Consider the following 23,925-nt stretch of genomic DNA (forward strand, 5'->3'; position numbering starts at 1 on the left):
GTTTGTATTTGAGTCGTCGCTTATTGTTTGCATGACTCTTTCCTGAGTTTCCGGTTCAAGCTCTTCAAACAGAGCTTGTCCATATGGAATAAGCTCGTTTCCAAATATATGTTTTTGTAGCCATTCTGGTTTTCTTTCCATGTTACCAATAATATCTTTTGTGAATGGGAAAGCTTTTACCCACTGTTTCAGTCTTGCGTCATTTATTTCTGTAGTTGGTTTTATTTTGTCAAGGAACATGTTTTTCAATACTAACATTTCATTTGGTACTGTCCATTTGAGTTTTCTTAAATATTCATCCCTTCTCGGTTCATTGTCTGCAAAGTAAGTTTTTATGACATTTTGTAAACTTTCGTTTGCAAGGTCATGTACAATAGGTTCTCTTCCTTCTCTCTCCCTAACTTTCTTTCTAAACTCTTCACCAAATAGACCATCTCTATGGTTCTGTGTAGTTCTTTGAGATAAATGTTCTAGAACGTCAGGTGTTATATTTCCATCAGCCATGTTCATTTCATACTGGTCCAAAATATCTGCATGTTTCATATCTTTCAATGGCATTAAAGCCGCGCTGAAAATACCAGCTATATCTGGTTCACCATTCACTTCCATTGCGTCTACAACTTCTTGGAATTGTGGTTGTAAGTTTATGAACCACCTATCCGGATTAGCTTTATGACCCCATCTCATTGTAGTTCCATAGTCTGCAGAAACAAAAGTAGGTTTGTTTCCATATTGGTTAGGTTCTGAATGAACTTTAAACAATGTTTCATTTCTATATGTTTTGTTGAAATTTAACCTTTTATTTTCACCGAGTTCAGCCAAAGATTGAACGTTATATGGTCGTAAGTAAAAAGGGTTATTGTATTTGCGTACATTTTCTTTCAGTACTTCCATTCTATGCTGAATATTTTCATCTGATGTTGGAGTCTTTTGTATGTCGGCGAACATTTTTCGATATTCTTCTACTATGTCAGCCGAATTTTTCTTAGACTCTTGGAAAGATTCCATATTCTCCGCATACTCTTGTTGAGGGTCAAGATTTTTCGGCTGTTCCAAATCTTCATCTAGTTCTGTGAAGTTAGTTTCCAAAGGAGGGACTTGTTCGTTTCCTTCAGGCTCTTCTAGCTGTTGTTGCTGAACTATTTCTTCCATGTCTGGTTGTATCTGAACTTCTTCCTGTGGAGTTTCTTGTACCTCATCTGGTGGCATTTCATATATTCCGAGACCGTTTTTAACAAGTTCCCTATTAAGTCATCCGGACTCATAAACCTTTCTTTTTTCGTTCCGTCTCTATTTTTTACGCGTTTCATGAAGAGAGTTGAATTATCATTTAGCTCTGACATAAAATATCTCGGAGTAAATTCATCCATGTCATTTGGCTGATATGCTATTAAATCATATCCCTTAGCGAGCTTGTATTTTCCAGGTTTGAAATTATATCCCATTTGGTGCTGAGCCATAAAGCTAAATAGGTTCGGGTCAGTATTTCCTTCCTTGAACTTTCTAATAGCTTCTTTATATCTGTCACTAAAGTCAAGAGTATCTGGGTAACCATATTCTTCCTTAAGCATTTTTAAGAATTCTTGGTTTCCTTGTTCTCTACTTCTTTTATGTCCTTGCTCTGTTTGGTGTTGTTGTGCTGGATTTTGAACTGTTGGTTGCTGTGCTGGTTTGAATTGTGGTTGTTGTGCTGGATTTTGAATTGTTGGTTGTGGTTGTTGTGGTGCATGCCTGTGTCTGTGTCCATGTGACGATGTAAATGTTTTAGGTAGTCCTGGTGCAAGTGCTTCTCTTGGAGGGTTTGGTGGTATATAAGTTCCACCAGCTGGCACATATGTTCCATCTGCAGCATAATGTCCTACCTGACTTTTCGTTTTTAAGAAAGCATTTACTAGGTCTGTTTTGGTCTGTTGTAACTCTTTTTCTTGACTTTCCACAACAGTTGCTCTAACGGCGTCATAGGCACTTTGAACTGCCTGTCTCGTTGCTGCATCTGTTATTTTCGTCATATTTTGTGCTACTTCTCTTAACTCTTTGTCGAAACCTTCAGACTTCAGTTTCTTTCCAGATGAGAAGTCGTTCACTAGTTTCACCTTACTATGAAGAGCTTCGAAGGCATTCTTAAAGTCGGCATTCATTAAAGCTTCATTTGAACTGTCTTCATCCGCTTGTATTTTGTCCTTATTGACCCTATAAGTTGGGCTGCTTTAGCGTTGGCTTGGGCATCTAACCAGTCATTATTAGCTTTTATATTTCTGCGCTTTTCATTGCCTTTTGCATGGCTGCGTCGTTATTTTTACTTTCTTGTGCTAAGTTTTCATACTGTACGGGTTTGGTTTTGCAACTGTAAAAGTTTTTCTGCCTTTACATTTGCTTCAACTTCTTTTTTATACTCATCGCTATCCATATATGTCTTCAGGGCTTTTTGTTATCTCTTCATCTTTCAGTACTTTATATTGAGTAGTATGGTTTTTCAAATTTATAACATCTTGTTCCATTTTTGCTACTTCTGCTGCTTTTTCTGACACTTTTTTCGCATATTCCTCTGTACTTAGTTCTTTCAGTTGTTCTTCTTCTTCTTTTTCTCTACGTTTAACTCATTGAGTTTCTTTGTGTGTCTGTCATATTCTAGTTTCTTTTCGTTTTCACTTATTTGTTTCTGTATGTCTATGTTTGACTTTTTGACATCTGTTATTTGATTTTGAGTGAACTCAAATTCATTTGACTTTGAGGGTTATAAGCTGTTCCGTCTGCAGCTCCACCATAGCCTGCCATTTTCGCTAAAAGTGCCGCTCTTAAACTCCACTCTGGCACCAATAACTCGGTTTAAAAGCATAGGGTTGCTTGACATTTGTTGCAACATAGTGGGGTCATTCATCATTTGTTGTTGCAACTGTTGTTGTGGTGTCAGTTTTACTATTGGATGTTTCAATGCTCCCTTCCTCTTACGTATATTCTTACGTAGCTTACGTGCATTTTAAGTGAAGTAAAAAACGGTTTTTGACAGATGTTTATATGACACTTTTTGTTCAGCACAAAAAACTACTCGGTCAAAGTGTTGTCAGTTTTGTAAAATAACCGTCCTATCTCATTCTATAATGGGGAAAAGGCTTCTCAAAGTATACTTCCTTGGAACGCCTGTAACTTTTCCTGTAGCGACGATAGACCTTTACTTGTCCGGACAAAGTTATACTATTTTGAGTGCTCTACAAAAAAGTCAACGGCGACGACTCTCAAAAACCGTTGTGTAAAAAGTTTTACCGTTGGACAAAAAAGTATATATAGAAAACAAAAAACGTTTATAGTTCATTCAATATTTGAGATGGAACGGTTTTCCAACGGTAACTATTAAATAAAATAAAAAAATAGAGAGGGTTACCGTTGACAAAAACCGTTTATTTCAAACTTTTCTATGAGTGGTCCGAAAAAAAAGTTCATTTTTTGTCTAATGGCATTCGCTAGCGTGTTCGCTCCAAATTCACCTGAAGAAATTGCTTGCAAACTTTCAGCACCCACAGGTTTAGAGCCTCAATATCAAACTGCAGCATCTACACATTCTCCAAGCAGAACAGGCAATTCAAATTCAAATTTGTCCTGCAATTCGCTCAATCCAAAGCCACTTTCACTACCAAAACAATACCAAACGAGCTCCGTATTACAAAGAACCACAGCAACGCTGAACTACGCAAAATACTACTCAGATTGTCTGAAGAATACTTCAATTCAAAGCCAGAAGAAAGGATTGCTGCAACTTTTAAACAAAGAATATTGTGAACAACTCAACAAAGTTCTTGCAGACTTTACCAAACTACAAAAAGAAACACCTGACCCATTCGAATTAGGTGACACAATTGTCAACTATTTTCCAACAATAACAAAGATAATGGTTGACAGAACTATATGTCAGCTTATTGAAAGTCTTCCACCCAAAGCTGCAAAAAAAGTCGAACAGTTTTGGGTCGAATTCAAATTAAAGAGTTATGGATATCAGGATGACGAAGAAGAACGTGAGTACGGACAAGAAACAGCAAAATGGCAATGTCTTAGCTCACTCAACCCCAAGTTCAAACCATTATTTTACTCAGACAACAACACAATTCAAGTACGCAAAATTGCTATTCATTTCGTTAACCAAGCAGAAGACATTGAAGAAGGAGACTCTATCTCAGTTTATGTTTGCTACTGCAAGTTTTTCAAGGACGAATTTGGAGGACCAATTCTCATGCATGTCTTCAAGCCACGTCAGCAACTCTACGTTGAAACTGAAATAACACTCATGCATGGAATGTATCTCAAGTTTGAAAGCCAATTGGAAAACACATACAACATTTGGCTTTCATACATTCAGTTCGATACACCAGATGACTTTGATGTTGAAGAAGAAGACTCTACTCAAGAAGATGAACCACAAGACTCACCTGATGATGACGAATTTGTACCCGAAGAAGAAGAATATCATTCAAGAACACCATCAGAAGACGACCAACAAATGGCAGATGCAATGGACAGTCAAGTTCCATGAAACTAAACATCTAATTTTATCTCAATTCCAACTTTTTTAAACATCTTCAGGGCTAGAGGGCACGAAGTGCCTGGAAGCCCCTCATACCTGACCTCTTTCGTCTTTCGTAGGCAGTGGTGGTTGTTACAAAAGGTAACTTCGAATGTAGCGTGAAATCTGCAAAAAAAATTCTGAAATTTGAATGGAGAACACAAAAATTGAATAGTTTACGTCAATAAAAAAGAGAAAAATGAAGCCAGTGTGTCTCGAACCTAGGACTTAGAGCAGCAATCCCACTGTTTATCCCATTACATATTACACTACATGCATCTCTCACCTCAGTGAATGAGATCAACTATATGATAACTTTTTCCCCATTATATTCTTGTGGAAAAGTGACAAATAGCAACTTTGACCCTCTCTCTTAATTTAAAAAATAATAATAATAATAATTAAAAATAAAAATAAACTTTTCTATAATATTTATAAAGCTGATTTGATATATAACACATTTAGCTTAACAAAATAACTTAGAAAAATTGCCGCGCAAAATAAGAGTAAGTGTTATTTTTGTCACTTTTCTAGTGATGCATTTCGGTACGGAACAAGAATAAAAAAATAAAAAAGTGACAAGACAAATTTTTAATGACTGACATCGACCATCTAATAAGAGAAGATCTTCCGCCAGATATCAAAGAAAAATTAAAATTCCTCGGCAAATTAGTTCCTGACCCAAGATTCAATGCAGCAACTCTGAGCGATAAAAAAGTCGAAGTTTTAATGGATCTTATAAAAGCTAGTTTTGACGAATCATACGGAAATCTTATTGATCAAATTGTCACCATTACAAATATATCTCGCTCTACCTTGTATAATTATAGAAATGATTACCTGGAAGATGAAAAATTCAACCCAAAAACGGCACAGTTACTTGTTAACAGAGCTATTGATGACGAAGGAGAGCTCTTGATAGCCAACTACATTATCACAGAATTTATTGAAAAAATTTTTTTCAATACACAAATGTGCCGAGTAATTGTGGAAATGTTTAAAGATGCTTACCCTGAACATGTTTTGAAAAAAGAGAATTTCGAAATATCTCCTCATTATCTTGTGAACTTTAGAGAGCGGCAAAATCTGACAACAAGAAAGGCACATTGGCACAGAAGACCTCAAGATAAAGAAGAAATGCAAGAGCGGATACAACAATTCAATGAAATTAAAGCGGAACTCTTTGAAAGATTCAAAGACGAGCTTTGGGCGGCTCGCAAATGCAGATGAATCTTTCTATGGATGCGGCATTGCAGGCGGTCTTACTTATGCTATTAAAGGATCAGAAGGAGTCGATATACACATTAACCACAACCAAAAGAAGGGTGTTACAATCATTGCAACCATCACAGCTGATGGAAGAAAACTTCCTTTGACAATTGTGTGCAAAGGATTGACAGACAGGTGCCATCAACAAGTGAGCGACGACCGGATCATCAGCAATGAAAAGATCCTTCATTCCGAATCAGATGGTCTACCCATGAGGTTTTCAAATCTACCTCGAATGGGTTCGCGACTGGTATGATCAAGCGTTTGGCGACAATGAAAGTTATAGGGGGAATAACAAAATTATTTTATTCCTCGACACTTACTCCAGCCACAGGAACAAGGAGACGAAGGACCTGGCAAAAGAACTCAACATTGATCTTGTTTACATTCCAGTTGGTTGTACAGATCTTTGCCAGCCACTCGACGTGAAGGTTTTTTGGCGCTCTCAAAAACATGGCGACTCGAATGTGGTGGGATTTCTATGCCATCGATCAAACCTTAGTGTGCACACTGAAAATGGCTGTGTATATCTTGGTCCAATGCTGGAAATGTCTCGATGAAAACCTCATTATCGAAGCATGGAATATGCATGAGGCTGATCTCAGAGAAAATGAAAGAATTCTCAGCAAAGTTACTGATGAGCAAGCTGCCGAATTTCTTGAGAAGATCGAACAAGTCAGGGAAGAATACATACACAAAGCCGAGCAAGCATTACCACAAGGTGAGAATCTGGATATGCTCCGAGACTTTAGTGAAATTCCTGAAAGAAGATATCGCAGGCAAGAAGGAGAAATCGACTCCGATGATGATGAAGAGTGGCATCCTGAAGCAGATCTTGACGGATTCAGTGATGATGACTTGGACTTCATTGATGAATACGACCTCAATTCAACTGAGGATGAGAGTTCAGTTGATCCTCCGTCGGATTACGTGTTCCGTACCGAAAAGGGTCACTAGAAAAAGTGACAAAAAGTGACACTTACTCTTATTTTTCGCGCCAAAATTCGAAAGGGTTTTTGTTGTAAACAGAAATTCATCAAAAGTGACACCTCAGAAAAGCTAAAATATTGAATTTTTGGAACTTTTGATAGAGCACGTTTTTAAATATTAATTAAAGTAAATGTATATTTTGTAAAGATTCTTTTTAATAAAAAATAAAATTTTGAAGAAGAACACAAAATCTTCTGAAAAATAATATCACATAAACTCATATTATTTTCTAATATATAACTATTTTATATAAAAATCAAATTCAATGATCTTAAAAGCGAAGGATAAACCTCAAAATTTACGAATATAATGAGTGGGAATATAATGCTTATCTATCATAAAACCATATGAAATATCAATTTTTGCTTTACGCCTAATTTTTGACGACAATTAGCAAAAAATGTTAAATGTTAACACTCAGTCCATTTTGAATATGAAAAATAAAATTGACTTTGATTAAATGTTTTTATTTATCATGCAATTCTTCTTGCGACCAAAGATTTGAATAAAAGTTCAAAAATAAGATAGCTTAAAAAAATAATATACGGTAGTGTTTACTAATAGATGAATAGTATATAAATTCTATTAAAATGGATTTGATCCAAAAAAATATATAAAATTTGATCATAAATAAAATCGTTTTAAATTACTTCTTCATTTAAATTATAACAATTATTTTTGGTTTTATATTTTTTGGATCAAATCCATTTTAATAGAATTTATATACTATTCATCTATTAGTAAACACTACCGTATATTATTTTTTAAGCTATCTTATTTTTTAACTTTTATTCAAATCTTTGGTCGCAAGAAGAATTGCATGATAAATAAAAACATTTAATCAAAGTCAATTTTATTTTTCATATTCAAATGGACTGAGTGTTAACATTTAACATTTTTTGCTAATTGTCGTCAAAAATTAGGCGTAAAGCAAAAATTGATATTTCATATGGTTTATGATAGATAAGCATTATATTCCCACTCATTATATTCGTAAATTTTGAGGTTTATCCTTCGCTTTTAAGATCATTGAATTTGATTTTATATAAAATAGTTATATATTAGAAAATAATATGAGTTTATGTATATTATTTTTCAGAAGACTTCATTCTATATGCCTATGAAAAGTACTCTCAAAACTAACTTTTTCCTAATTATAATTAAATCTAGAATATTGTATTATGCTTAGTATTATTTCATTTTTCTCATTCAATTTAGAATTTACAAATGTCAAAAAATTGAGAGCTGTCACTTTTGATGAATTTCTGTTTATTACATTTTTAATATAATAATTATAATATATAAGGAATTTTATTAAAAATATGAAATTAAAATATAAAAAATTTAATAGTTAATTTAAGTTTGTTTTTTATTTTTATTTTAGAACTGTTTTCATAGGAATTGAAGGGTGAGAGGTATATAGTATGCCTATATACCTCGCACCCTTCAATTCCAACTCTAAATGGGAGAAACTTTGCTTTCATAAAATAACATACGAACAAAGTTTCTCCCATTTAGAAAGTGAATAGGAGCCTACCAGTGTTGCATGCTAAGATCAGTCATAATGTAAACCTCTCAATTTTATTGTCGTGGGAAGTATCTCAATTCCTTCAAAAAAATTGAAAAACTATTTAATTTTAAAAATATAATACTTTTAATTAGTTAATTAATTGGAGATATTTTTAAAAAATCACTTTTGATAATACTTTTGAGAACTTTAATTAAAAAAAATATTCAAAAATATCCAGGATATCAAGAGTGAATTGTTCCTTATGAGTATATAGTTATAATGTATACCTCATAAGGAACAATTCCCTCCTTAAAACGAGAAAACTTGTTCGAAATTGTTTATCATTTCGAACAAGTTTTCTCGTTTTTAATAACAAACTAAAGGCTATGAGGCACTGATTATATATTAGTGCCTCACAGCCTTTAGTTCCTAATAGATAGCTGGGAAACTTTCTCCAAATGATAAGTTATTCAGAGAAAGTTTCCCAGCTATCAAGAGGAATTGTTCCTTATGAGGTATATAGTTATAATGTATACCTCATAAGGAACAATTCCCTCCTTAAAATCGTAGACATTTTTATACTTATTAATCAACCATTCAAAATCATATTCCTCTGAAAAGTTATTTTATTAAAAATTTAGAATTTTAATAAATATAGAGTTTGAATTTCATACAATACCTATATATTTTCAATAATGGAATTTGAAAACCATTCTCAAAAGTTCTCAGAAAACCTTTTTTTCATTAATTTTAAGAAATCTGAGTATTAAATTAAGTGATAAATTCGTTTGACACTACTTTAATTTTTAAATTCAAAAAATTATATGTGCTTCTTAAAATGACTCAAAAAATTTTATTATAAAATAATATATAATATTAAAAATCCCACAACATTTTTTTACTTTACATAATCGTACTTCCTCGACGATTAATTTCCACTCAATTTCTATCGTTGACCGAACTTAGCATGCAACACCAGGCACTGATACATAAGAGTATATAAGAATTTACGAAAAAGTGACACTTTCAATAGGGAGTAACACTTAAAAAGTGACAATTTAAAATTCACAATAAATAAAAATAATAAATTTTTTAGTCTATTAAATTATTCTTTTCTTTGAAATCCTCTAAAAATTCTTCGAAATGTTCTAAAATATAATCTGGAGAATTATAACAAAATTCATTAATTTCTAACATATACGTATCTAACAATTCATTTGGAATTTCAAACGATCTTAAATATGTAATTGAATTTTGTATCTTCTCATTTATTTGAGAAAGTTTTTCTTCAGCATTTTCCAATAAAAATCTTAATGGATTCAAATTGGCTTCTTGATTCTGAACAAAATTTAAATACTTGGTATAACATGATTGAACTTCTCTTTTCAATTTTGTTTTATAATCTGTCAATCGAGGCTCGCGAATTCTAATTGAAGGAATAAAACCTGTTTGAAGTAAATTGTTTTTAATACGATAAAAGTAATTGGGTGCAACTTCTTCTAAAAGATTTTGACAAAAACATCAATTCTTTGATTTTTAACGCAGCCAAAATCGTGATATTTTATCTTTTTAAATAAAGATTCAGAAACGTTATTCACAACGGTTAATTCATTTGGTCTGGCAGCGGCTATCCACATCATAGCCAACAATTCCTTATACAAAATTCAAAAACTTGGGTGCAATCAGAACTGATTGCACCCAAGTTTTTGAACTTTCTTGAGGGAATTAAAGGTGAGAGATTTATAGTCTATCTATATATCTCCCACCCTCTAATTCCCTCCCTGACAGCGGGAAACTTGTCTGAATGTTAAACTATTCAGACAAAGTTTCCCACTGTTTGCGAAGGAATTGTTGGCTATGATGTACTGATTCATGATCAGTACATCATAGCCACAATTCCTTATATAAAATTCAAAAACTTGGGTGCAATCAGAACTGATTGCACCCAAGTTTTTGAACTTTCTTGAGGGAATTAAAGGGTGAGAGATTTATAGTCTATCTATATATCTCCCACCCTCTAATTCCCTCCCTGACAGCGGGAAACTTTGTCTGAATGTTAAACTATTCAGACAAAGTTTCCCACTGTTTGCGAAGGAATTGTTGGCTATGATGTACTGATCATGAATCAGTACATCATAGCCAACAATTCCTTATATAAAATTCAAAAACTTGGGTGCAATCAGTTGATTGCACCCAAGTTTTTTGAACTTTCTTGAGGGAATGGAAGAGTAAGAGGTATACATTATGAATATATACCTCTTACCCTTCCATTCCCTCTCTGACAGCGGGAAACTTTGTCTGAATGTTAAACTATTCAGACAAAGTTTCCCGCTGTCAGCGAAAGAATTGTTCCATCTGGTGCATAGAGTGTGAATCTATGCACCAAATGGAGCAAGTCCCTCGCGAAATTGCCCAAACTTGCGTCGCATTTCAAAGATTGCGACCCAAATTTTGGCGATTTCTAGTAGAGATGGAGTATTTTGAGTCACTGACCTATATGCAGTGGCTCAAAGGGCTCCATCTCTACTTTGAAGCAAGGAAACTTTCCTCGAAATTTTGATAATTTGAAGAAAGTTTTCAAGCAATTAACAAAGGATTACTCGCTATGAGGTAAAAATTCTAGATTTTCACCTCATAGCGGAGCTTCCCTTTCATTGCTTGAAAACTTTCCCAGCTTCAAAATTGGGGAAAGGTGTAAAGTCGACTCCGATACCAGCAGGTACCAGAGTATTTAAAGAGAAACCCTCGTACGAGTTTCTATGAAGACCTTCTCATTCAAGAAGATCTTAATAGAAAATCGTACGAGGGCATTGGAAACTCGCGTCTGGTACATGTTGGTACCAGAGTGTTTGAGATTTGAAGACTCTGGTACTAACATGTACCAGAATTTATGATGAATTTAAGATGGACCATTATAAAATGGTAGCGGTTTGTTTCAAAAAAATTTAGATGAGATTTGCATAGATTAGATTATATTGTTGCATGCTAAGATCAGTCATAATGTAAACCTCTCAATTTTTATTGTCGTGGGAAGTATCTCAATTCCTTCAAAAAAATTGAAAAAACTATTTAATTTTAAAAATATAATACTTTTAATTAGTTAATTAATTGGAGATATTTTAAAAAATCACTTTGATAATATTTTTGAGAACTTTAATTAAAAAAATATATTCAAAAATATCCAGGATATCAAGAGTGAATTGTTCCTTATGAGGTATATAGTTATAATGTATACCTCATAAGGAACAATTCCCTCCTTAAAAACGAGAAAACTTTTCGAAATTGTTTATCATTTCGAACAAGTTTTCTCGTTTTTAATAACAAACTAAAGGCTATGAGGCCTGATTATATATTAGTGCCTCACAGCCTTTAGTTCCTAATAGATAGCTGGAAACTTTCTCCAAATGATAAGTTATTCAGAGAAAGTTTCCCAGCTATCAAGAGGGAATTGTTCCTTATGAGGTATATAGTTATAATGTATACCTCATAAGGAACAATTCCCTCCTTAAAATCGTAGACATTTTTATACTTATTAATCAACCATTCAAAATCATATTCCTCTGAAAAGTTATTTTATTAAAAATTTAGAATTTTAATAAATATAGAGTTTGAATTTCATACAATACCTATAAGGTCAGGTATGAGGGGCTTCCAGGCACTTCGTGCCCTCTAGCCCATAAGAAAACCTAGAGGAGAACTAAAAAAATTATATAGTAAAAAATTAAAGTTTTTATTCGTTAAGAACGACATCGCTATTGTTTTCTTCTTCCTCCTCCTCTTCTTCATTGTCAGTATCTGATGGCTCTTTGTCAGCCACATGACCAGCAACAAATATTGAGACAAATTGTTTCTTTGGTTTTGTTAACAGGAACTTTTGATGGTCGTAGAACACGAATTCTACATTTTGAAAATGTTGTGCTGAGTATTCTGTGAAATGGGAAATTGGAATTGGTTCTCCCATGCCAAAACCAGCAATGGACGCGAACAAAACATCGTCTTCGACTCTTGCAGGTTTGTCAATTGCAACAGTAGTTATTATGTGGGGTTTTCCTTCACATCCTGCAAGAGATTGTACATGATAGATTGCTTTTTCTTCTCCCTCAGGAACTGAAAGTGTGAAATGGAATGAGAGTTCTCCATATTCATTTGCTTCTTCGTAATAGTTGTATGTTGTAGGATACACCAATTGAAATTTTCCTATTCTTGTTTCCCTCAGGTGTTGTCTATATTGCTTGGGAAAACATAAAATAAATTGCTCTATAGCTTGTGTTGCTATTAGATTGGTTGTAACTGGTAATTTTGAGGCGAAAAGGTCTACAAGAACACCGGGATTTTTTATGTCGTTTTCAATTGGTTTAACAGATTCTATGACTTTGTTAAACATTTCACTATAATCTGTGTTGTCTTCGACCCCCCAATTGTTAAGAAGTTTATACAACAATTTCAGTCTTTTCATGGCGTATTTTCTTTGAATGGATTCGGGTAGCGAGAGGTTACAGTCGTCGGTTTGTGTTTCGTTACTCGAATATTGTTCAAGAGAAATTAAATCTTGAAATTGTGCTCTTGTTAACATACTTGTAGAACTATGTGAAACTTGTTCTGTGCTGGTTGTAAATCTGTTTCAGATGTTTCTGTTGTGTTTTGAGAAGAAGAAGAACTCAAATTGTTGGACAATTTGTCTTGAATTGTAGAACTATGTGAAACTTGTTCTGGTGCTGTTTGGACAACTGTATCTGTTGTTTCTGTTGTGTTTTGAGAAGAAGTCTGAATTGTTGGACAATTTGTCTTGAATTGTATGAGGAATTGCTTTGGTATTATAGGAGGTCGTAAGGGTTTTGAGAATGGTGAGACATAAGTTGTAGGAACTTTAACTGCAGAGGTAGTCGAAGAATTGTTTGCGACACTTGTTCTTCCTTCCATTATGAAAAATGAACTGTTTTTTTTGTCAACGGTAACCCTCTCTATTTTTTTATTTTATTTAATAGTTACCGTTGGAAAACCGTTCCATCTCAAATATTGAATGAACTATAAACGTTTTTTGTTTTCTATATATACTTTTTTGTCCAACGGTAAAACTTTTTACACAACGGTTTTTGAGAGTCGTCGCCGTTGACTTTTTTGTAGAGCACTCAAAATAGTATAACTTTGTCCGGACAAGTAAAGGTCTATCGTCGCTACAGGAAAAGTTACAGGCGTTCCAAGGAAGTATACTTTGAGAAGCCTTTTCCCCATTATAGAATGAGATAGGACGGTTATTTTACAAAACTGACAACACTTTGACCGAGTAGTTTTTTGTGCTGAACAAAAAGTGTCATATAAACATCTGTCAAAAACCGTTTTTTACTTCACTTAAAATGCCACGTAAGCTACGTAAGAATATACGTAAGAGGAAGGGAGCATTGAAACATCCAATAGTAAAACTGACACCACAACAACAGTTGCAACAACAAATGATGAATGACCCCACTATGTTGCAACAAATGTCAAGCAACCCTATGCTTTTAAACCGAGTTATTGGTGCCCAGAGTGGAGGTTTAAGAGCGGCACTTTTAGCGAAAATGGCAGGCTATGGTGGAGCTGCAGACGGAACAGCTTATAACCCTCAAAGTCAAATGAATTTGAGTTCACTCAAAAATCAAATAACAGATGTCAAAAAGTCAAACATAGACATACAGAAACAAATAAGTGAAAACGAAAAGAAACTAGAATATGACAGACACACAAAGAAACTCAATGAGTTAAACGTAGAGAAAAAGAAGAAAGAAGAACAACTGAAAGAACTAAGTACAGAGGAATATGCGAAAAAAGTGTCAGAAAAAGCAGCAGAAGTAGCAAAAATGGAACAAGATGTTATAAATTTGAAAAACCATACTACTCAATATAAAGTACTGAAAGATGAAGAGATAAACAAAAAGCCTGAAGACATATATGGATAGCGATGAGTATAAAAAAGAAGTTGAAGCAAATGTAAAGGCAGAAAAACTTTTACAGTTGCAAAACCAAACCGTACAGTATGAAAACTTAGCACAAGAAAGTAAAAATAACGACGCAGCCATGCAAAAGGCAATGAAAAGCGCAGAATATATAAAAGCTAATAATGACTGGTTAGATGCCCAAGCCAACGCTAAAGCAGCCCAACTTATAGGGTCAATAAGGACAAAAATACAAGCGGATGAAGACAGTTCAAATGAAGCTTTAATGAATGCCGACTTTAAGAATGCCTTCGAAGCTCTTCATAGTAGGGTGAAACTAGTGAACGACTTCTCATCTGGAAAGAAACTGAAGTCTGAAGGTTTCGACAAAGAGTTAAGAGAAGTAGCACAAAATATGACGAAAATAACAGATGCAGCAACGAGACAGGCAGTTCAAAGTGCCTATGACGCCGTTAGAGCAACTGTTGTGGAAAGTCAAGAAAAAGAGTTACAACAGACCAAAACAGACCTAGTAAATGCTTTCTTAAGAACGAAAAGTCAGGTAGGACATTATGCTGCAGATGGAACATATGTGCCAGCTGGTGGAACTTATATACCACCAAACCCTCCAAGAGAAGCACTTGCACCAGGACTACCTAAAACATTTACATCGTCACATGGACACAGACACAGGCATGCACCACAACAACAACAACCAACAATTCAAAATCCAGCACAACAACCAACAATTCAAAATCCAGCACAACAACCACCTCCACAACCAGCACAACAACCAGCACAAACAGAGCAAGGACATAAAAGAAGTAGAGAACAAGGAAACCAAGAATTCTTAAAAATGCTTAAGGAAGAATATGGTTACCCAGATACTCTTGACTTTAGTGACAGATATAAAGAAGCTATTAGAAAGTTCAAGGAAGGAAATACTGACCCGAACCTATTTAGCTTTATGGCTCAGCACCAAATGGGATATAATTTCAAACCTGGAAAATACAAGCTCGCTAAGGGATATGATTTAATAGCATATCAGCCAAATGACATGGATGAATTTACTCCGAGATATTTTATGTCAGAGCTAAATGATAATTCAACTCTCTTCATGAAACGCGTAAAAAATAGAGACGGAACGAAAAAAGAAAGGTTTATGAGTCCGGATGACTTAGATAGGGAACTTGTTAAAAACGGTCTCGGAATATATGAAATGCCACCAGATGAGGTACAAGAAACTCCACAGGAAGAAGTTCAGATACAACCAGACATGGAAGAAATAGTTCAGCAACAACAGCTAGAAGAGCCTGAAGGAAACGAACAAGTCCCTCCTTTGGAAACTAACTTCACAGAACTAGATGAAGATTTGGAACAGCCGAAAAATCTTGACCCTCAACAAGAGTATGCGGAGAATATGGAATCTTTCCAAGAGTCTAAGAAAAATTCGGCTGACATAGTAGAAGAATATCGAAAAATGTTCGCCGACATACAAAAGACTCCAACATCAGATGAAAATATTCAGCATAGAATGGAAGTACTGAAAGATAATGTACACAAATACAATAACCCTTTTTACTTACGACCATATAACGTTCAATCTTTGGCTGAACTTGGTGAAAATAAAAGGTTAAATTTCAACAAAACATATAGAAATGAAACATTGTTTAAAGTTCATTCAGAACCTAACCAATATGGAAACAAACCTACTTTTGTTTCTGCAGACTATGGAACTACAATGCGATGGGGTCATAAAGCTAATCCGGATAGGTGGTTCATAAACTTACAACCACAATTCCAAGAAGTTGTAGACGCAATGGAAGTGAATGGTGAACCAGATATAGCTGGTATTTTCAGCGCGGCTTTAATGCCATTGAAAGATATGAAACATGCAGATATTTTGGACCAGTATGAAATGAACATGGCTGATGGAAATATAACACCTGACGTTCTAGAACATTTATCTCAAAGAACTACACAGAACCATAGAGATGGTCTATTTGGTGAAGAGTTTAGAAAGAAAGTTAGGGAGAGAGAAGGAAAGAACCTATTGTACATGACCTTGCAAACGAAAGTTTGCAAAATGTCATAAAAACTTACTTTGCAGACAATGAACCGAGAATGGATGAATATTTAAGAAAACTCAAATGGACAGTACCAAATGAAATGTTAGTATTGAAAAACATGTTCCTTGACAAAATAAAACCAACTACAGAAATAAATGACGCAAGACTGAAACAGTGGGTAAAAGCTTTCCCATTCACAAAAGATATTATTGGTAACATGGAAAGAAAACCAGAATGGCTACAAAAACATATATTTGGAAACGAGCTTATTCCATATGGACAAGCTCTGTTTGAAGAGCTTGAACCGGAAACTCAGGAAAGAGTCATGCAAACAATAAGCGACGACTCAAATACAAACTATGACGAAATCTTTCTAGGATATAGGTTACCTGAGATGGGCGACCAGAGCCCAAAGGCAAAAAGGACATGGGAAATTAACAACATACTAGGTGAACATGAGGCAAAGATGCAACAACTTGAAGCAGAGGGCAAGTTACCAAAAGCGACACCAAAGAAGAAGAGAAGAGTAAAACAAAGTGAAAGTAGTGAAGAAGTAACTTCATCTAGTGAAAGTAGTGGCAATGAAGGAAAAAGAAGAGTTAAAAACTCAGTCAGGAAGAAAGTAAAGCTTGGTACGAAACAATTATGACATATAAATCCAACTATTCTATATTTTTACCCATATGAAATGTACGCCGCTCAGAATATAACGCCAACAGTTTTGGATGCCATGAACGGAAATGTTTCCGAATGGTATAACGAATGCGACAATGCCATTAGAAGGTCAGAAATAGTTCCTGGAACTTACGAATATACAACTGCTGTTTCTTATGGAAACGTAGGTGAGTTTGGTGAAGGTTCTTCAACAACAGTAGATATTGCTTGCGACAGGTTTCATATTATTTCTATTGACAACTCATTCTTATACGTGGAACAAGACATTGAAATAAAACCTTCTGCCAAGTTGTCTGACAAGAAAGGTTGCAATGGAATTTTCTATGTCGGATACCAATATGCTCCAGAAGTTTTCATGGGATATAAGATATATTCTAACTCTGACTTAGTTCAAACAGTAACATGGGCAAACTATGAATGGTTCGCTTTGAGAAACTCAGTACAACCACAAGCTAGAGAACAAACAGACCAGTATGCAACTATTGAGAAAATAAGAAGACTTGACCCTAACGTTCCAGGAGTTTATGTTAACCTTTCTGGTTCAGATGGAACTGCTGCCACTAAAGTAAAACTGAAACTTAGAGTTCCTTTGTCATCTTTCCTCATCTTCAGGTTTTTAAGATACTTGCCAAACTGGGCAGGAAAAATTTCTATCGAACTTACTCCAAGCAAAAATAACTTAGTCATTGCACCAACGCAAGACCCATTCACTATTACAGACGTAACGGGAACAAATAAAACGTCATTCGCCGACTTTTGCAAAGACAAAGTTGACTTAGACTTTGGTTTCTCAAACCTCAACACTGAAGTAAACTATTATTTCAATGCTGCTGGAACTGCTTGGGACCCAGTTAAGTTCACATGCGAAAAATTTGAATGCAAGAGAATAGAAAGCAGACTTGCAGTCTATATGTTGGACCCAGATATTTCAAATGCTTTAGCTGCCAAATATATTGCAGTTCCACTTATGTTCCCTATACACCAAATATCTGTCAAAGACTTTGCAGGTGAAGTTGGAAACCAAAGTGCTGACCCAGGTGCAAGAACAGATATTGCTTTAACAACTGCAATGAAACATGCAGATACTATGTTTGTACTGTTCAGACGAACTATAAATGACTATTCTTGTTTCTACAACCCTGGTATTAAATATCATATAAACATAGATGGCAAATATTATCCAAGAGAAGAATATTCTACAGTTGAGGATATGAGGTCATACAACTTGACATTAGATGCTATGAACTTTAACAACAACTTCACAACAACTATTAACCCTGAAATGCAAAGTTCTATTATGCCATATGTGAAAGTATGGACTCATACAGGAGGTCAAAAAACTCAATATACAAATGGAGACCGTTCAAACTTTTGGCTTGGCATTCCATTTGCTGACTCAGAAGACTTTATGGGTGGTATTTCAACTGTTGGTACAGTTCAAATACAATATACTGGTGACAGAGACGGTCCAGATGAATTGAAAGCAAAGAAGTTTACAAAACCAATAGCACTTTTCACGGAAGATGCTCTTTTGAAGATTCGTTCGATGAAACCTGCTGGGGCTCCTCAGATTGGCATAACGACAGCTTCCATCGAGCAGATTTTGGCAGCAGGTCAGTAAGTTGTTCTTGAACTGACTTCTCTCCGTCAAATATTGACAGTACGCCAGTTTTGACATAATATTGTATTATAAACTTTCCTTTAGTAATATCGGTCAGTTTTGAAGTTATATTTTTGTCTGCTTCAAGAACTTTCACCATCTCGGTTATACCAACTTTCTTTGCTTTATGAAAATATTTAGGTTCAGCAAATATTGCTATTCTATAACATTTTCCATTGTTTGTGTAAAGAACTATTCTGTCAATGTATTTGTATTGTTTGTGTGTGTAAACTTTGTTCTGCTTCAATTCGAAGAGATACTCAAATGCGTCCATATTTTTATTCGAAGTAAAATGTCATTTCCGAAAAATAGAAGCGTAAGTGTTTCAAAAGGTTTAATGGCGGTGGCAGATGTGAAGTTAAATTCACCAACTCAAACAAACAGTCAAAGTGTTATTGTCAATGTCAAAGACAGAGATGTTGAAATGGGGAAACCATACGAAGACGAAGATGGTATAACAATAGTTCCTGTAAAAGAACCAAAATATCCTGAAGTTAACAGAGACTTAAGTTCTGTTGCAGATATTCGAAACGACTACCAACAACTGAAAGACAAACTTCAAACTCAGGAGAAGATTTGTCAAGCTTTAAGTATAATGTTAAACTTGGTCGAACACAACCCTGTAAAAGTGAACTCATATGTCATTGCACCTCATGAAATTTTGAAAGAACTATTGAAACTTTTGACAGAGGCAGACGATATAAACATCAAAGAAATAGAACCCGACATTAGTTGCTTGTGGTGTTTCATATAATGCCATTGACAAGATATACGTTATGAAAGGAGGTGAAACGTTGAATTAAAATATAGTTTCCCAGACGTTATAAAAATATTTGACGACCACAACATTTCATTAAAATTTATTTGCTAAGTAAATGGCAGAAGACATAATGGTTTATACTATTACGACTAAAAACCCTGAGTCATATAATTCTATAACAACAAACTTACAAAGTCCTCAAGGACGATATTGTAAACTAACCTTAAACACAATGACGACTAAAGCCTGTTTTGCTCTTTTGACACCAGAAGACTTTATTGTTGTGAATGGTAAAAAATACTCCTTTGAAGATACTTACTCAGATATACCACCAACAGGTTTTGTTGACTTATTTAATACTTTAAGGACGGGTGTAACATGTGCTGCAACTAGAGCAGGTTTCATTATGTTTGGATGTCCGACTGAGTTTACTATAAACGATATGAGCTATAATACAAAACTTATTTCTGGTTTTTACTACCAACAGTTTCCTATAACAGGAAAAGGTGTCATACAAGGAATGTCTATTCCATTGACATTAAGCACACCAATCTTATATATTGTTTCAAACTTAGGTTCAAAGTGTTATTCGAATGTTGACAGAAACTATTATGACCAAAATATACTTATGCGTATAAACAATACTTTCTCTGCTGGTTTGCCTATTGTTCATTCGAATGCAGAATTTTCAACCTTAGTGAACTCAAACACTTTGGCAAGTATAACGTTGACATTAGTTGACGCAAACTTTGTTCCTGTAAAACTTTTATGTCCTATGTATTTGTCAATGACGGCAGAAAGTTTCGAATTGGAAGATGCAACTGGTGAAAGTATTGTATTACAAGAACAACTTCAACAACAAATAGCTCAAGAACAACAAATGCAACAAATGGAACAACAAAGTCAAGAATAAAAAAAAATATTTTTTTTATTTTTATAAAAATGTAAGATAGATGTTTCAGATTTTTATGACTTCCAAGCATTCAGAAATATGTGTCCATTTAGAGACTATAACAAAGCAGTCGAGAATTTGAAACGTTTAGTCATTTATGTTGACTCTGCCCCAGAATGTTATGTCATGAAAGAATGGGATGTTGTCTTTAACAAACCAAGAGCAACAATAGTTTCAGAACAAGAATGTAGACAGAAACTTAAGAAAAATAAAAGTCGTACAAGTTGGCATGAAGATGTTAGATGCTTGGGATATCTTATTGTCAAAACTTGAAGATTTTTCAGTTCGAGGTATAAAGTTCTATACACCTTCTCCAAACTTTTATTCTATCTTCACTGGATATAAATACGAACAAGTAGAATGGAAACACAGTATTATAGAAGCTTGGTTAGACCATGTCAAAGAAATATGCAATGGAAACGAAAAGGTTTATGAGTATATCTTATGTTGGTTTGCAAACATCTTACAACATCCAAGTGCTAAAAATGAAACTGCTCTCATTATAATTGGAAAACAAGGAACAGGTAAGAATACTTTCTTTACAGATATCTTATGCAAACTGTTAGAAGGTTATTCGAACCCTAATATGACAAACTTAGAAAACATCTGTGGCAAGTTTAACTCCTCAATAGAGAATATGAAACTTATAGTTTGCAATGAACTTCAAAGTATAGATACAACAAAAGTTTTGAACTCAGATGCTTTGAAGAGTCTTATAACAGACAAAGTTGGAGTTGTTGAAAGAAAGTATAAAGACCAAAGAGTTTGTGAAAATGTTGCAAACTTCATTATGGTTTCAAACAATGCTGTTCCGATGAAGTTAGAAAGTTCTGACAGAAGATATGTAGTTGTCAGAACGTCAGATTCTCATATGCAAGATACAGAATATTTTGACGACTTAGCAGAAACTTTGACATCTGACTTTTACAACCACTTGTTCTCATATTTCATGACATTAGATATTTCTAAGTTCAATCCAAGACAAATTCCACATACCGAAGAGAGACAAACATTGTTAGAAGCAAACAAGAGTGTATATGAACTGTTCATAGATGAAACTGACTTTGTGTCATTAGATGAAAGGTCTTTATATGATGAATATAAACAATATTGTCAAGAATATGGTTATATGGCAGCTTCTAAACGAACATTCTTGGCAAATGTCAAAAGTCTTTTAGATGTTCAGAATGGTGTATATACAAAGAAAATTTTTTTCTGAGTAAATTTTAAAAAAAAATATTTTTTTATCCGATAGAAAAGATGACAAAATTCATCTCAGTAAACAAGTACATGTCAGGACTTAAAGAAGAACTAGACCCATTCACATATTTGAATGTTTACTTCTACCATTTTGAAAAGTCTTCATTCAGCAAAGTTTGGAACATCGAACCAGTTAAGTTTGCTATTGTGACTAAAAATGGTGCGAAATTTGAAGACTTAGACATAGAAGGTTTGTTAGCAGTCAAAGAAAGTTTTGCAGAAGGTTCTCAAACCTTAAAGAAGGCAAAGCATACAAACTTGTTATACCTTATGAACCAAAGAAAGCAGACGACTATGAATATTATGAGTCTAAGATAGTTGAAGTTCAAGGTAAATTGGGTAAAAAGATTTTAGAGTCTAAGCCAGTGTTTGCCCCTAAAGAGGAAGAGAACATTGACATTGACCCAGAAATGTTCTAAAAATAAAATTTTATTTTTACATGTCAAATTTCTTTTTCTCTGGAACTGGTTCAGGTTCTTTCTTCTCTTCTTCTACTTTCTTTTCTTTCTTTTCTTTTCTTCTTTTCTGGTGGAGTTATGTCAAATTTGGCGCAACTATATTTATGTAAAAGTTCTTTGTCCTTTAATAGCTCATCTATTCTGTTTTCTATTTCATCTTCAAGAACAGCGCATGTGTCTTCTTTGCATTCTAAGAACTTTTGTTGGACTTCATCTTTCCAATCGGTTCATCTCTGTCAACAAGTCTGTCATTGACAAATTTTAAGACTGCTCTGCTTAATGTTTTATGGTTCTTGTCATATTCCCAGAAACAGAAACTTTAGAACAAATTCACCTTTCTTGTTTACACTATGTAAGATTTTATGGTCGACAGATGTTTTGCTGTCGAAAAGCTTGTCTCGAATATAGATAGCGAAATCACTAGACATTTTCTAAAAGATAAAAATTTTAATTTTCTAAAAATATGTTAGAAAAAAAGTTTGCTGACATTGACAAAAATTTGAGAATGTTTTAAACAAGAACAAGAGGAAGTTAGAAAATGCTCAGATAAAGCCTATACATGACAAGTTCTTATTTGCTCAGAATGGTATAACAGGTCTAATTGCACCACCTGGGTCGGGTAAGACTTTCACTTATCTTAAAATGGCTGCACAACAACAAGAACTAGATGAGAAGAACCATTCTATGAGTTAGTTGTTATTTGTAGTACTTCTGGTCAATTTGACCAAACCGTCATTCGTTCAAAGATATTATAAAGAAGTCTAAGTTAGTATTTATAAAGGATACTGAGTTGTTAGATTGGATAAAGAAGTACCAAAGAAGAGTTTTGAAGTACAATGCTATAAATGAGTATATAAATTCTAAGTTTAAAGACCCAAATGAGGAAATGCAGAGAATATTAGAGAAGAAACACTTCAGAAACAAACAGAAAGAGATAGAATACATTTCGAAGAAATTGCAATCTTACGATTGGAAGACTTACCCTCATAGATGTCTTCTTATCTTAGATGATGATTCGCCTCTCATCCTTTGTTAAAGAACAGAGAACAAGACATGTGTCGAATTCTTAAGAAGCTCAGACACTTTAACATCTCAGTCGTAATATGTGTACAGACAGCAAAGAGTTTAAGTAAGGATGTTAAAAGAATACTTACTGACATTATACTTTTCCCCGGATTGTCCGAAGACGATTTCATGGAACTTATGAAAAGTCCATGGCAGGTAAGTTTGACAGATATGAACTCTGGAGAAGTATAAAGTCATACAAGACCCTCATACTTCTTTCAGAATTCATATCTACGCAAACAAAGTTCAAATTGTAAAAAGTCAAGCTTGAAAAATAAAGAGTTCATTACTCTGCGCTTTTGAAGGCGACCCCGAAAAAAGTCTGTCTCGCTGTTCTTCACTGTTTTCATAGAGTTTTGGCGACTGGGGTTTTTTACCTACTCGCTGTTCTTCACGATTTTCATACGGAATCTCTTCCCTCGGTTTTCCGAGGGAAGCAAGCATATGAGGAAATTCATGATTTTTTGTTGCTGAATTCAGCAAAAATATAATTTAGGTGAAGTGGTGAGATCTCACCCGTTTTTCACCCGTTTCTCACCTGTTTTTTTCACAAGCGTTTACATGAATTGTACGATGTATATTTGAAATCCTAAACAGTTTCGTCAAATACAAAAAAATAAAAAAATGACACTTTTTCATTAGATAACTGTTATTTTTGACGAAGTGAACATTAACACTTCGTCAAAAAAAATCCCTGAAATCATATCTTTTATACAAAAAAGAAAAAAATGACACTTTTTCATTAGATAACTGTTTATTTTTTGACGAAGTGAACATTAACACTTCGTCAAAA

General features: G+C 34.2%; 8 protein-coding genes and 4 pseudogenes across 12 annotated transcripts, besides 6 other annotated features; 10 read left to right on the forward strand and 2 right to left on the reverse strand.

The window, feature by feature from the left end:
• Window positions 1–744: part of a mobile genetic element that runs on past the window's edge.
• A 2,704-nt stretch (window positions 745–3,448) lies between these two features.
• TVAGG3_0356410 (uncharacterized protein) lies at window positions 3,449–4,522 on the forward strand (the record flags this gene model as incomplete). Its single annotated transcript, XM_001281439.2, has 1 exon — window positions 3,449–4,522. One exon carries the CDS (start codon window positions 3,449–3,451, stop codon window positions 4,520–4,522), a length of 1,074 nt encoding a protein of 357 aa, XP_001281440.2.
• A 624-nt stretch (window positions 4,523–5,146) lies between these two features.
• Window positions 5,147–5,553, forward strand: TVAGG3_0356420 (uncharacterized protein; the record flags this gene model as incomplete). Its single annotated transcript, XM_001318051.2, has 1 exon — window positions 5,147–5,553. A coding segment is annotated over one exon (407 nt), but the record flags the coding sequence as incomplete, so codon positions are not given.
• A 721-nt stretch (window positions 5,554–6,274) lies between these two features.
• TVAGG3_0356430 (DNA binding) lies at window positions 6,275–6,778 on the forward strand (the record flags this gene model as incomplete). Its single annotated transcript, XM_001286532.2, has 1 exon — window positions 6,275–6,778. The coding sequence occupies one exon, from the start codon at window positions 6,275–6,277 to the stop codon at window positions 6,776–6,778; it is 504 nt and encodes a 167-aa protein (XP_001286533.2).
• Window positions 6,779–6,838: 60 nt separating this feature from the next.
• Window positions 6,839–6,876: a mobile genetic element.
• Window positions 6,877–8,049: 1,173 nt separating this feature from the next.
• Window positions 8,050–8,086: a mobile genetic element.
• Window positions 8,087–8,189: 103 nt separating this feature from the next.
• Window positions 8,190–8,288: a mobile genetic element.
• A 1,026-nt stretch (window positions 8,289–9,314) lies between these two features.
• Window positions 9,315–11,297: a mobile genetic element.
• A 754-nt stretch (window positions 11,298–12,051) lies between these two features.
• Window positions 12,052–12,894, reverse strand: TVAGG3_0356480 (attachment subunit-related family; the record flags this gene model as incomplete). Its single annotated transcript, XM_051231310.1, has 1 exon — window positions 12,052–12,894. The coding sequence occupies one exon, from the start codon at window positions 12,892–12,894 to the stop codon at window positions 12,052–12,054; it is 843 nt and encodes a 280-aa protein (XP_051101040.1).
• Window positions 12,895–13,675: 781 nt separating this feature from the next.
• On the forward strand, window positions 13,676–14,116 carry TVAGG3_0356490 (protein of unknown function, DUF4106 family; the record flags this gene model as incomplete). Its single annotated transcript, XM_051231311.1, has 1 exon — window positions 13,676–14,116. A coding segment is annotated over one exon (441 nt), but the record flags the coding sequence as incomplete, so codon positions are not given.
• A 259-nt stretch (window positions 14,117–14,375) lies between these two features.
• Window positions 14,376–15,773, forward strand: TVAGG3_0356500 (protein of unknown function, DUF4106 family; the record flags this gene model as incomplete). Its single annotated transcript, XM_051231312.1, has 1 exon — window positions 14,376–15,773. A coding segment is annotated over one exon (1,398 nt), but the record flags the coding sequence as incomplete, so codon positions are not given.
• A 144-nt stretch (window positions 15,774–15,917) lies between these two features.
• Window positions 15,918–23,925: part of a mobile genetic element that runs on past the window's edge.
• On the forward strand, window positions 17,033–18,009 carry TVAGG3_0356520 (protein of unknown function, DUF4106 family; the record flags this gene model as incomplete). Its single annotated transcript, XM_051231313.1, has 1 exon — window positions 17,033–18,009. A coding segment is annotated over one exon (977 nt), but the record flags the coding sequence as incomplete, so codon positions are not given.
• Window positions 19,513–20,310, forward strand: TVAGG3_0356530 (uncharacterized protein; the record flags this gene model as incomplete). Its single annotated transcript, XM_051231314.1, has 1 exon — window positions 19,513–20,310. The coding sequence occupies one exon, from the start codon at window positions 19,513–19,515 to the stop codon at window positions 20,308–20,310; it is 798 nt and encodes a 265-aa protein (XP_051101044.1).
• Window positions 20,340–21,285, forward strand: TVAGG3_0356540 (annotated as a pseudogene). Its single transcript has one exon. A coding segment is annotated over exon 1 (946 nt).
• TVAGG3_0356550 lies at window positions 21,610–22,028 on the forward strand (annotated as a pseudogene). The gene has a single exon. A coding segment is annotated over exon 1 (419 nt).
• On the reverse strand, window positions 22,039–22,495 carry TVAGG3_0356560 (annotated as a pseudogene). Its single transcript has one exon. A coding segment is annotated over exon 1 (457 nt).
• On the forward strand, window positions 22,954–23,403 carry TVAGG3_0356570 (annotated as a pseudogene). Its single transcript has one exon. A coding segment is annotated over exon 1 (450 nt).

Source organism: Trichomonas vaginalis, chromosome V (genome assembly GCF_026262505.1).
Source record: "Trichomonas vaginalis G3 chromosome V, whole genome shotgun sequence".
Classification (NCBI taxonomy): domain Eukaryota; phylum Parabasalia; order Trichomonadida; family Trichomonadidae; genus Trichomonas; species Trichomonas vaginalis.